This window comes from Siniperca chuatsi, linkage group LG15 (genome assembly GCF_020085105.1).
Source record: "Siniperca chuatsi isolate FFG_IHB_CAS linkage group LG15, ASM2008510v1, whole genome shotgun sequence".
Taxonomy (NCBI): domain Eukaryota; kingdom Metazoa; phylum Chordata; class Actinopteri; order Centrarchiformes; family Sinipercidae; genus Siniperca; species Siniperca chuatsi.
In genome coordinates this window covers 22,100,614-22,114,752 of record NC_058056.1, presented here as the reverse complement: position 1 = coordinate 22,114,752, position 14,139 = coordinate 22,100,614, and the positions used below count along the sequence as shown (strand labels likewise).

The 14,139-nt window shown below is 39.5% G+C and overlaps 1 protein-coding gene across 12 annotated transcripts in view; it reads right to left on the bottom strand.

The window, feature by feature from the left end:
- Nucleotides 1-13,558, bottom strand: part of stxbp5b (syntaxin binding protein 5b (tomosyn)) — a 32,239-nt gene extending 18,681 nt beyond the window's left edge. For 8 of the 12 annotated variants that reach the window (XM_044166159.1, XM_044166160.1, XM_044166161.1 and 5 more), the window contains exons 1-10: nucleotides 13,054-13,557; nucleotides 11,311-11,408; nucleotides 7,382-7,463; nucleotides 6,946-7,046; nucleotides 5,745-5,879; nucleotides 3,985-4,048; nucleotides 2,601-2,684; nucleotides 1,271-1,394; nucleotides 940-1,018; nucleotides 101-255 (exon numbers count right to left, since the gene is read on the bottom strand). In XM_044166159.1, coding sequence (XP_044022094.1) covers nucleotides 101-255; nucleotides 940-1,018; nucleotides 1,271-1,394; nucleotides 2,601-2,684; nucleotides 3,985-4,048; nucleotides 5,745-5,879; nucleotides 6,946-7,046; nucleotides 7,382-7,463; nucleotides 11,311-11,408; nucleotides 13,054-13,197 — 1,066 coding nt within the window. In that variant the 5' untranslated portion in view covers nucleotides 13,198-13,557. Of the gene's footprint in view, nucleotides 1-100; nucleotides 256-939; nucleotides 1,019-1,270; nucleotides 1,395-2,600; nucleotides 2,685-3,984; nucleotides 4,049-5,744; nucleotides 5,880-6,945; nucleotides 7,047-7,381; nucleotides 7,464-11,310; nucleotides 11,409-13,053 lie in introns of all 12 variants that reach the window. The other 4 variants (XM_044166153.1, XM_044166156.1, XM_044166155.1 and 1 more) reach the window with 2 other exon arrangements.
- Between the last annotated feature and the right edge of the window lie 581 nt (nucleotides 13,559-14,139).

Genomic DNA, 14,139 nt, shown 5'->3' with positions numbered 1-14,139 from the left:
AGCATAAAATTAACAAGGATAATGATGTAATTTCAGTGAGCTAATACAGATTCTGAGACAAATGAACAAAACCTGTCCAGAGTGGAGTGTTGCAGCTCACCATTTGGATATGGAGTTTCACACAGTGTAAGGAAATCTACAATGGGGTAGTCCATCTCCAGGACGGCAGTGCTCTTTCCATGCATCACAGTCAGACAGGCTCTCCTCCCCACTGTGTCATAAGACAGACCTCCAGACAGGACCATGAATGGGTCCCTGAGTTCAGGAATAACACACACACAAACATTGTTATTACTTATTCAATAAATTTCATGAAAGTTTGTTGTGAAAAGCTACTAGGTCCAATCGGTGGTAAATGGGTGAAGAGAGACACCAACATTTTACTGTTGGACTTTCTCTGGAGATACTTTGCCCCCATTTCAAGAGCATTTAGGAGTAGATGAGCCTACTTTTTAATTATAATGACAACTATATTAATCCCTGTCCTCTAATACCTGAGAAAAAAATGTAAGGCATAATTAGATCAGCTTCAGTGAAATTGTTAATTTTCTATAGGAAAGTTTTGTCTTTTTACTTTGTGACCTTGACGTAACAAGCTTGTTCTCTTCAGATAATGATAACTGTGTTAATAGTGATCACAACATAATTAACATGTGACCTCAATGGAACAACAAATCATTTGTCATGATCAAAAATCATTTATCTAATTATCACAACAAAACAAAAGCCTGTGAGAACATAGAAATAATTAGACAGGGCCTTTCCAGCTTTCCACCTAATTTTCATCAGTAGAAGAACACGGGTCAACAGAGCTGGCCTGTTAGATATATGCGGTTGTGATAGAATAACAGGAAAGGCCACTTTTAGTACAGGATATGAATTCAAACCAGAGTCGGTTAAGATACAGGATGGGTGCGGACTTGCTACCATCATACTTACCCAGCCCTTGTTGTTTTGTACTCCACCTTCAGGATAGGCTTGCATGGCTCTGGCTTTTTTCCATCCTTAGGCTGCTTTCCTAGTGGAGGTCAAACGGTAAAAATGATTTTAATTTTAATTTGGAGAAGTACAGTACAAATGTTGTACAAATACTCTTGTACAAATAACTGCCAACAACCATCTGTTATATATACATACACACAATATGTGCTTTTAAAGACATAGGTGGCTACTCCCAGTGTGTGTGTAGGTGTGTGTGTGTGTGTGTGTGTGTGTGTGTGTGTGTGTGTGTGTATAAACAATACAACTGTGTGTATACAACAGTTCCTACCATGTGGTGTGATGATCTGTGCAGGCTTGGCTGGGACTCGTACATTCCATGTGGTCAGAGTGCCATCAGAGTGGCTGCAAACAAACTGTTTACCCTCATGGTGCCAGGCTACAGAGTGGATCGCCTGAAAGACACACAGCAGCACATCATTAGAGTGTGATAAATAAAGTACATGCAAATTTTACAGCTGTGCAACAATAAAAAACTCAGTTTGTAACCTATTTAAAGGATAAGGCCGGATTATTCTGTTTTTCTTATTGTCAACAAATCCCATGACAAGACCAAAATCAACAGTATGTTAGTCGGTCTCAAAACTTTCTGACTTCCCCAGCCTGTCTGTGGCACGCAGCCCAAAGCCCATTCGTTTCTACTTAAGACACTTAATTTTCATAATACTGCTCTATCCTGCATTTATGCACATATTTTATATCCTGCACTTGCTTATTGCACTTCTGGTTAGACCTAAACTGCATTTCGTTGCCTTGTACTTGTACATGTACATGTGTAATGACAATAAAGTTGAATCTAATCTAATCTAAAAATACACATTTGATGCACTTGCAAGTATCTTTGGCAGCAGGACGGTGTATAGGGGATCGGCTCAAAATAAACTACAGTGTGCGTGTTAATCAAATAAAGGAACATGTCACCCAGGGCAACGGTATGCCTCACTGATGTGTTTTTAATAGCTTTTGGACAACAATGGAGCTCTATGGCACAGTGGAATAAGCTGTATCTGGCTTGTTTGTAAGATCAGTTCAGTGTTGGTTTTAGTCTTTTCATGGGATTTGATTCATGGGATGACAATTAGAAAAATATAGAATAATCACCAGACTTTAACAGTGGTAAGGTGCTATTATTTTGATGCTTTGAGAAAATGCTTCTCATCTTCTTGAAATACAAAAAGGAACTTGATCAAATAATTTCACAAAACTTTGTATGGTCTCTCTCACATCATTTATTAGCAGAATAACCTAGATTTATTTATTTTTTACAGACTGGGTATCATCCTAATTTCAGTCTTTTTAGTACATGAATGACAAACATACAGTAGCTTCACTATGTAATACTTAATCGACAAAAGTCAAAAGTCAAAAGTCACCCAATATGGAAGCTCCTCAGACAAAATCTCAAAGGGTCCCAATGAGCAGCTGTTTCAGGTTTCATGAGAAAACATTTGAGAGCCACCGTTCAATCACATGTGATGGAAGTGACAGATTATGCAAAACCTACCAAGACCAAACATGTTGCTGGGACAACAGTGAGAAAACCGTGAACAAACTAACTAGTACCCTCACAAGAACTGAGTGGAAAGGAAATAATGCCTTACCTCATCATAACTGTAGCGGTAGTCAGCTTTTTTGCACTTCAAATCCCACAACACCACTACCCCACACTCAAATCCAATCAGAAGCTGCAATAACAAGAGAAGCAAAGCACAGCTCAGCTGATTGCTGTGAAACAACATTCTGCACATATAACTCACAAGTTAACACAACTGTATCATGACTGTATGTAATGTTCAAAGGATGGGTCATCTTTAACAGTACTTGGAAACGCTTTATTTTACTCATAACTTCTCAATCATTTCCCAGGACTTTATTTTGAAAGAACTATGTAATTTGGTACTAATTACAGATAAAATAGGCAAGTTTTTAACACATAGTAAGTACTAACTGATTTAAAGACTGATTATGTATACCAGAAGATTCTATTGTAGCTGTATAATTGTGCAGTTTATAGGCAGTAATTGATTTCCAGAGAAATTTTCTTGAAAGAACTGTTAAAATCTTAATGACTAGAAAACTCCAATTGATTAAAGTGAGATCCATTAAAAGCCAAGTAAATATCAATTACATTAATTAACACTATTTTCCATATTTGTTGGATTGTATGCTTGCCTGTGGTGTACCAACAGTATGCATTTTTACATATTTTCTACATAATTCTTAAGAATTTACATCAACATATGAGGTATTAAATTAAAGTGTTACCCAATACATTGACAACACAACTCCCTAAAAACACTCTTAAACCATTATTATTATTTTTAGATTCTTTTTATAGCATTTTCACTGTTATTGGATAGTTGATAGTAAAGAGGCAGTCCCCATTCTTAAACCCTTATTGATTAATAAATACTTGATATTAAATGCAGAAGTTCAACTAAATAAAATAGAAAAAATTAAATATCTTTTGAAAACCTTCAAATGAGCAGCATTAACCTGTTGCATTAAATCAAAGAGGGGTGTATGGGCATAGAAATCTGTCAAATTAGCAAAGTATCTTATGAACACTAGTAGAGCGTGGTGCATATGGTCATGGCCACATCCCTCACTTGCAGGTGCAATGCATTCTGGTTTATTGAGGCCACTGTTACTACAAAAACAATCAGTATCTCCTTCTGCCATGATTTTCTCTGTGTAACACTGTCGAAGGTTTCTGTAAACAATTAGTCTAGGAAGAAACCTTTTCTCTTTGATTTTGACACCAGTATATTTTGATATTTACCATTGACATTTTAATTAGCTGAAAATGTTCTGCTATTATTCTCCATTGTAGCCGCACAAGCCGTATTGACATTGTGTCGCTTGTGCCGAAAGCAGTTATCCACAGAAAAAAGAAAGGTACACCACCAGATAATTATGATTTTGGGTTCAGGGTAGAAATGTGTATTTGTCCCACAGGCTTTGTAGTGGTCAACTATCAGTTACCTTTCCTTCATCCATGGGGTTATCACTGATGTGCACGACAGGCCCTGGGTGTGTCTTGGTGGATCTGTGCAAGTTTTAGGTACAGAAAAGAAACAAGAAGACACAGAGAGAGTGTGTGTAAATTCAATAATATTTGTGTTCTGCAGATTGACATGATGTATCCTCGATGAGTAAAATGTATCTGATAAATGTTGTCTAAAACATACTGTCTGAGAGAATGTACTGAGAGAAAGGCAGGGAGGCAATTAGCGAAGACATGCAACAGGAACAAAAAAAAAAAAAGAAAAAAAGAATAAAAGCCAGAATCTCTGGTTGTGCACAAAGAAAAAGAGCAAGAATGTGCATCAGTGCACCAAAGAGAGAGACATGACATATGAGAGAGACAAATAGAGAGAGAGGGAGAGCAGGGTCACATGAGGGTCTATGAGAGATTATAGTGTGTGGAGACAGCATCACCGTGGCAACAGAGCAAGGGGCATGGAGGAAGTGAACGTCTGGCCTAAAGAAAGTGTTGCTGCCTCTGAATGTGGTCTGGCTCCAGCAGCTAATGATCTCATTGCTGCTGATGAGTCGATACAGTTAAAGATGTAGCGGTGAATAAAAGGCAGGGATGGACTGGAATATGAACTCCAGTCGGTAATCATGACATGATACACCATCAATATAAAGAACTGTTTTAATATATAATCATCATAATAAATGTATGTATACAGTATATTTTACAGTCTTTAATTATTTGAATGTAATTTAAAGCAGTTTCTCCCACATAGATTTTAACTGACTGAAAGGGTAGGTAAAGACAATTTTACAAACACAATAATGAGTTTAAGCTGAGTTTAAGTGTGCTGACTTTCCACAAAATATGATCATTAAGTCCATAGGCTGTTTCTGTCCACTGCAGGAGACCTAGAATGTGAATTCAGCTCTTCTACAAAGAAATTACTGAATATTATATTTTAAATTTCACACTTCAGCCGAGAGCTCTTTTCTTTAATCATTTCAGTCAGACAGCCAAAATCATTCCCCATCTCCACTGTCTGTTTCTGAGACATTTATCTGAGCTGATACTTTGGTGTTCTGACACTCTCAACTCCCAGATCTAAAACAGCAATTTATCAGATTTCACCAGCGGCCCCACACATGCATACCTTTATACTGTGCTTCCAATTTTAGCTGCCAGTCACTGTCAGAAATATTTTTTTTTAGCTCACTGGTAGGTGCACTAGAAAAATTACCATTTTCAGTGGCATTTTATGCACAGAATCAGGCATTGCAATACTATTATAACAAAGACATTTAAAATCTACTAGTCAGTGTGTTGGGTGACACCGAAATCTAATTTATATCTGAGCCCTGCAGGAAATGCAGTACAACATTCAGCGATGCACAGGATGTGATGTAAAATTCCTTGTGATCCTTACAGTGGGTGTTTACATGGGGGAGTGGGTGACACAAGTCACTGGGGTTATCAAGTGGGCACTTCCTATCACAGATGTTCTGTTAAATCAGGCAGTGAACACCTCCAGAAGTCTCAACAGCAAGTTCTGGCATGGCACAATCACCACCTCTATACCGCCCTCACACTGATCAGCGCTACAGTATTCTCAGCTGACAGGACACACTGTATCTGCAAACACATTCCTTTGCATTTCAGAGTTTCCTGGTTGAGCGTCAACTCACACAAGTGCACAAAGAAGACATGCAAAAGACCAGTAAGTACAGGAGAAAAAAAAAAGACAGTTTGCGAAATACAGACTCACAGTTCGATGGCTTTGTTCCACATGATGACGTAGCCTGAGAGAGTGAAGGACTCCACGTTGACAATGTGGATGTTTCCTCTTTCTGTGCCGATGTAAAGCCATTTGCTCTGGAAGGGCAGGTGGCAGTATGTGATTCTGCAAGAGGAGATCAGGATCCATCACCACCAGGCTTTTCATTATCTCATGACTCAATCCCATCAAAGAGCCACCCTTGTCCCTAATCATGCTGCTCCAACTGGAAGGAGTAGCAAGTGACTAAGATATAATTACAAAGGCCTTGCTTTGTGTCACACTAATGAAGCCAGCCTATATATAGAGCAGTAGGGAGAAAAAGCAGAGTAAACACTGCTGTCTTTTCTCAACTGGTAGGAAGAATCATTCAGTCATACACCACATTTACAATGTCAAATGGACAGGGCTGATGTTAACTGTTTATCTGTCCACACATTATGTGTGATGTCTCAAGTGATATTCCATGTGATTTTGATTGAACACGAACATTTTGACTAAACTTGGGCTGACAAATGTATTCTTGCCATATCTTTCTATATTACAAAAAAAAATTACCAATTAAAGCTAATTAAAAAGCTCTGTAGGGCAACTGCAGAGTTGGGTAATAATGGGTTCATCATGACAAGTGACACCTTTCACTTTGCACACTTTGTCATTTAATTCATTGTTAATATAAAAAATATCGATTAGTGCAGCATTAAAGTTTGAAATTTTAAACTTTGAAAAACCATAACTATTTAACCACACCACAGATCCATTTTTCACAAAACCAATCTGGTACTGACTGGCCCAAGAGGTGACTCTGCAACCTGTGTGAGGGCTTACGGGTTTACGGATTTCAGAAAAGAAAATGGTCTACAAATGATGGTTGGTGGATAGATGAGTATAAAACCTTCACAGCCATAAAATTCATTGACCCAATAATGTAATATCATTCTCATCGGCTGAGCGCACCGGTATTTTACCTTGACCTCATGAATTCACTTTGCCTGTTTGATTAAAGGAGAAAACCAAAGTTTTTGCAGAACCCCAAGAGAACACGCATTCAAGACCTGATGGCAACAACATTGCTAATTATACACTGAGATGCATGTGGCCAGCTGTGAGGACTGTTTCCAAATTTTGTTCACACTTCACAGAGTGACAGCGTCACTGCAAACAGAGAAGCAGAAAGAAGATCACGTTGTACCTCTCCCTGCTGAACTTGAGTGAATGCAGTATTGCAGGGATTTTTTGCCTCAGGTTCCACAGGTGGATGCTGTCATCAGTTAAGGCACTCACCAGCGCCCCCTGTGGCGAGGGTCAGAAACGGGGGTGTTATTAGAATGCAGAAAACACTTTGTGTCTTGCTGTTTATCATGGTTGTACCTTGAGCAAATTATAGAGGCTTGTTGGTCACAAAACTAACATTACTGTTTAATCAATGTGTTCACTAACAGCACAGTTCACACAACAGCAAGTGATTCATGGCCTATAAACATCGAATACGCAATGTGTCTGTGGTACCTGCTAGTAAGAACATGGCTAGACAGACGCAGGAGACAGTGGACAGTGCACAGACATGGAGTGAAAGGGTAAGAAAAAGGAGAGGTAAACCAAACAAGGAACAGGTAATGACAACACACCTCGTTGATCAGGAACTGGAGCTGGATGACAGCAGCACCGCTCTCATGCTGACAGTAGCACTCCACACCCGCACGGCCAAAGCTAAAAGTCAGCTCAGTCAAAGAAATCTTAACAGTTGCCAGTGAAGTTCATGCAGAAATGTGGGGAAAAACTCTCTCAAACATAATGTATTTTATCTTTACTAATCAACCTACTCCCATTTACCAAGCGCTCCATTTTTATAAATGTAAGTTTGCATTTTCAGTTTGCAATTCTTAACAGGCACTGGCAAGAACAAGAAACAAATCAAAGTTATAAATAAAATCAGTGGGTCTTGTCTGGCATATTTATTCACACGTCAGCCAGTATGACGGCAACATGATAAACTTCACTCTCACCTCTCTCTATTGGACAGTTAAGTTCAGGTCAGAGAATCCCCGCCTGCTAAATCTGTCCATTCAAAAACAGCCGGGCCATCCATTCAGCCAACAGTAGATGTCGGGCCTCAATTTGAACTGTGTGCGAACTAAAAGAGGAGCCAAAATGATTACATGTATGGTAGGAAGACTCTGGTCACAGTGGAGCACTGCCACGTAGGCAGTAGGACTGTAATGTATTCCACAAAAACTTCCACAAACAGCACAGAAATGAGGAGCATCATGAGGACGAGCTTGTCTATTTCAACCAGCCTTTAATCACTTTCACAGACAGATAGTATGTGCACAAGTCATGCACACCAGCACAAAATAAGAAGAAAGCAGCACGAGATCTAATCATGAAGAGAATCTCTAGACAGAAGAATTGACCACAAACACAAAAAGGTGCACTGCTTCTCATACTCTTACTGCGATAATGCAGAAGAAAAGCTCCAAAGACAGACAGATGTGTTCACTATCTGAGTCCATTTTGAGCTGACACAGCATAATATGTCTGAACAGGATTAACCAAGCAAACAATACCTCAGTGTCTTAAACAAACTAAGGTGGGGTTGCAAGAGACTGTTTGAGGACAGGCTCAACAGTGGGCATCACTTCTGCAGAAAGATGGAGGCAAACACAGACTTTCAGACTTAAAGCTGGCGCCAGTCGAAGGCTGTTGGCAACTGAACTCACATTCACTAGTGACCTTTCTGTCCAGTTTTAGCTCCTGGCCCTGCAAGTTCTGTACAACATTTGTCGGAACTATTAATGGACATCATGTCTCCACAGGTCCACAATGGAGGAGGAAGAGTCATTAAGTCTGTTTCGTAGCCTCTGGTCATGCATAAATAAGAACAGAGCAGTAGTCTAAAGAGCAAAAATGTTAATATGTAACACTGTTGAGTAATCATAAAGCTAACATCAAGTAGGATCACTTCAACAGCCTTATAACTGTTAATACAAGGTACTGTTACTGCCTATTTGTTTGTCTGTGTGCGTTAACTCACTGACGTGTGTAAATGTACCGGTGTCTAGAATCTGAGCTGATTCTGATGCAAAGTAGGTTAATGCTGCTGTTGAGCCAGGCTACTTTCTAGGCTAGCAGGAAATTACTAAGATGAACCTCAAAAACAAGATTTTATCACTGTGGTGAGCAAGTAGAGCATTCTGTTGTTACTTCCTTCCACACTTCATGATCAAAACCTTTACTATGATCATGTAAGCCACATGCATAAACTACACAGTCTGTCAACTGAGCCCGTTTTAGAGTCTGATCATACCCGTTTCTCTTCATGACTTTATTTCGTTAACAGAACGTATGCTTCTAGGATTGTGTGAGCACACAAAGCCAAGTCACACTAGTCAACTGTGACTTTGCATATAACAAAATATCTTGCTGTGAGGGAAACAAGAAGTTTAAATAACAGTTCCTGTCATCATCTTTTGGTCATATGACTAGATTCAAGTGATGTGCAGTATATTCAAATGAAATTATTCCTTTAGAGCTGAAACAATGAGAGTTAACTGAATATCTTTGGGCGACTGTTGGTCAGCCTGAAATAAGCAATATGAATGTGTCAACTTGTGGAAATTGTGTATTGGGCAGTTTTCATTTTTTTCCTAATATTTCAGATCAAATGATGAATCTAGAAAATAATCAGCAGATTAATAAAAAAACGAAAATATCCTTTAGTTGCAGCCCCACATTCCATATGTCAAATGCAATATTTAGCATCCAACTATATTACTATTTACTGTTTATTGAGTTTTTCATATTGGTGAAAAATAATTTCAACTTTGATATATCAGAAACAGGTATTGAACATGTTGCTCTCTCAACCTTTATGATGATCTCTACTTTGTTCGTGAGAGTTTAAGACATCACAAACTAAAGTCACACAACTTGAACATCAACACTTCCCCATTTGGTAAACCAATGTGGTTCACCACAGCATTTCAACATTGGCAGGTTTTTTGTGTAGTCAACTGATATCATTGTGACAGGAAGTTTTAATCATGCTAGCTGACAAATGAAAAAAAGAAAAAATGTTTTTTGCAGCCTTTTTTAAAGTCTAGGTAAAAGTGTCATTAATGCCTAAAGAAGAGGAAGCTACAGGCTAGTGGGTTGATCATTTTAACAGTATTTCTGCAATGGAAGCTCATGAAAACAAACCTCTGACTTCCAGCATGACCAGACACCTGCAAGAGTATATTTAATTAAAATGCAATGTTGTGAAATATTTAATACATTTTGCACAAAATTATTTTTATTTTTCTAAATTTATTTTTAATTGCTTTCGTTTTGCTTTGGCTCCAACAGAAAACACAGAGCAAATCAATGATTTGTAGTGGTCAAAATTTAAGAGCATGTGTATTAGAAGGAGCAGGGGACTGTCCACAGTAACACAGTGATTAAAACACTGAAGTAGAGATAGATCTTGTAAAAGCAGACATTTATTGCTTGTAGACACCTCAGTGAGCTTATGTCTACTGAGGTGTGGCAGCATTTCCAAACTCTGGGGGCAATGAGGTGGATCGATACAGCGTGTCTTTTGATAAATGGACCTATTGCCTGAATGACAGTAATCCCATCAGCTCCACCTTGCACATTAGGACAACATGGAAGCAGTGTGTGTTCTCCGTTGCCCTGTAAACACAATGCTCTCTTAATCTGAAGAGTGGATAAAGACTACATCTACATAAAGCAGATGGGTCTCCCATGCAGGAAATCAGCAGAAAGGGAAACCCTGTGTTTCTACACTAATAGTACAAATACACCCTGAAGACATGTTGTAAACAGCATAACCTGGATATGACCAGACGATCACATGCAGTGTTAAATAGCCTGAAATCCAAGGGGCAGTTTTGTTGCTGTGACTCATGGAAGTTGCTTGGTTAGCTGTAAAAAGACATTTTTATCCTTGAATACAAAAAAATACAAAACTGACTCCCAACTGCCCGAGGGGCCACACAGCACAGTAGCAGCTTGATTGTGTGTGTGTTGTGCAAGTCCAGTGATGTTTACAGCACATATGAAGTGGCATCCTGGCACAGACTGGGCAGCACAGTTGATGAGGTTGGCTCCTTGGCATATGGCAGAGGAGCTGTTCATGCTACTGCAGATATACCACTAATGAGCCTGGTGCTCCAGGAGAAGGAGGCTGCTGGCTGCACAGAAACACATCCTGGCTAGTGTCTACCTCTGAGCCCTGCACTTTCCGCTGTATGGTTTTGGATTTTGTTTTTGTTGTGTTGGATGACAGGAGGCAAAGACAGGTCACTTACTGTGTGAATTCCCCAGACTTTGTGGAATGCTGAAAGGCGACTTGGTCATATGGTGTTTGCACACAGGATGTCAGGAAGTTAGACACGAGTCTGGTATGTGTTGTTACGTTTGTGTGTGTGTGTGTGTGTGTGTGTGTGTGTGTGTGTACACAAGGGAGTGGGAGATGTTGGGAAAATCACTGGAATCATCAGAGCTTTACTTTCCTTATGTGGCTCTCTTCTCTTTCCCATATAAAAAAGGATACAGCCTCAAAGCTCCACTCTGAGTCCCGACGGCCAAGATTTTCTGCACCGGGTCAAAAGCCATTGAGGATGGTTGATATGGGAAGCCATGACGCACAGTCTACAGGAAAGAGCAGAATTTATATTAGACCTCTAGTCAGCTAATCAGTCATCTGCTACACAGTCAAGCTGGCATTACTGGAGAAAAAACATAATAATAATCTCCCAGAAATGTAATCCATCAATGTGGAAAATTAGTCTTATTATCAAAATAAATTAGATAAAGCATAAACATTAGTGCAAATGGGGACAGGAATATTTTTCTGATATCTGCCTGACATGTGTGCAGGCTCAATCCTGTAGAACATGAGTAATAAATTAATTTTATCCATCCTCAGGCTCACATTTTCAGCCTTGGAGTGTACTTCATTGCCAGGATCTTGCAGTCCCCCCAGCCACCAAAATGTAATCATCATCAGGCATCTATAACTCAATTGTTTCTGGCTGGAAATTGCGCCCAGCCATCCATGAGTTCTGTGCAGCTTACAGCAGCATTGTGTAACAGGTAATGCCATGGCCACGTAACCTGGGGACCTGACCTGTTCTGCTCCCATCTGGGGCAGAAGCTGGTGGGCTGGCTCTCCAGGATGTTCAACACATTTCACACAGGCAAACCTGTCCAGCCAGACCTAACAGGCTAGATTATTAATCTAATATGCATGACTAAAAATTAATTGGGGGAAATCACGTGTGCCGACCAGTGAGGCTGGGATTTAAAGGATAAGTTCACACTTTTTCAAGTCTGTTTTAAAACAATGCTCACATGTTTGTATGTTCACTGAAAGAGTTGGTCGCTGTAATCGTATAATCCTGTCAATACTGGCCCTCAAGAGATGCTGTTTTGATGTAAGTGATAGGGGACAAATCCACAGTCCTGTTCAGAGTAAAAACGCCAGAGTTTATCTGAACTAAAATGAGGCTTCAGCAGTCTGAGTTAGACAAATCAAGTAGGTATCTACCAAATTTAGGTCTTTTTAGTACCAAATTCCATCTTCCGTCAGTAAGAAACCATTGTGCGAGAAAACACAAACAGGGAATATTATACTAAAAAGACATTGTAGCATTGAAAGATATCCACCTGATTTGTGAAACTCATAATGAACTCATATTAGCTTGAGCTGAGCTAAATGCTTTTTTTTTTTTTTTTTTTTTTAAAAACATGGGAGGAAGGACTGTGGATTCTGTCATAATCATCTTAGGAAGGGATCTCTTCACGGCCAGTAGGGACGGGAGGAGTTATTACAGCAGCGACTTTCAATATATAAAAGGACATGTGAGTGCTGTATTAACATAGACTTGAACCTATACATTTAACTCAAAATGGTCTTCCCTTATTAGTCAAACTGCACGGAGCTGATTATGTCAGCTAGCTAACTTACAGTAACGGTGAAGAACAGTGACTTGAAGCGACAATTCAGTGCAATGCAAACAGCCATGGCGCTATGACAGCCTGGATACAACCATGGGACACATACAAGCAAGGCAGGCAGTAATTAAGATTCATTCCCGGTTAATGTCTCCACAGTTACAACTTGTGCTTTAAAATCTTGACTACATTTTTTGTTTGTTGTAAGTGCTACATGCGTACACTCATTTCATTATTGCTGATAGAAATGAAAACAACGCCAGTGTTTGGTCACGCCGCTGTCATCTGACCGTGTGCGAAAACAGTCCGTTGATGATAGCTGCTATTATCGGAAACCCACCTTGCAGAGCTGGAAATGCTCCGACTGGAGAGTCTCCTGGATAATATCGTTTTCCCTGGGAGTACCCGGCTGAGCAGTTGTGGACGAGGAAGAAGAAGCCGCTGTCAAGCCGTCCAGCACCTTTCTAATGTTAAACTTCTTCATTTTCCTCCGGTACAGACGCGACGGTTGAAAAAACAGATCAAGAGAGCTACCATAAACTGAATAGAGGGGGTAGCTGTTAGCTAGTTAGCCGAAATAACGTACAGTTAATATCTTTCTGTATACATCTCACATGTTACGGACGGTGTTGTCAGCGCACTCTCCAAACGCACCCGAGTCACGAACATTGATTTAGCGAGTTCTCTCCGATATCAGTGTTAATCCGCCATTTATGTGGCCAGCTTTGGCGTTATTCGATCGGGATCAATCGTTTCCGTGAGCTGTTTCCCCAGCCAGGGCTCAGCGAGTAACAAACTGGCTACGGAAACGCAGTGAACTGCAGCGGGGATTGAGTCTGCGCTCTGCGGTCACCCGGATGCTGGGCCGGTGTTACAGTATTTTCTGTGACCCTTCAGATTCTGTGACCTCGACAGGAATTTAGCTAACAAACTGTAGCTAAGTCCATTTGCTCAAGTACAATTTTGACATACTTACTTGAGTACTTTACTTGAGTATCTCCATTCTATGCTACTTTATACTCCACTACAATTAAGAGGGAAATATTGTACCTTTTACTCTACTACATTTAATTGACAGTTATAGTTGCTAGTTACTTTTTACATTAAAAACATATGATATGCTTATATGATATGATGCAGTACTATACTACTAATACCCTACTATACCCAGTAGTATACAAAAAATTGGCTCCACATTGACGAACTACAACATTAAAATGCTCTAACATATATTTGTTAGTGATAAAAACATAATAATATGATAATATTATAATAATATAACACTGGAGCCATTCTGCATAATGAGTACTTTTACTTTTGATACTTTAAGTACATTTTGCCGATAATACTTCAGTATTTCTATAGTAACAAGTAATATGTAAAGGATCTCAGTACCACCAGTAGTGGTAATTTGTAATTAATTCAA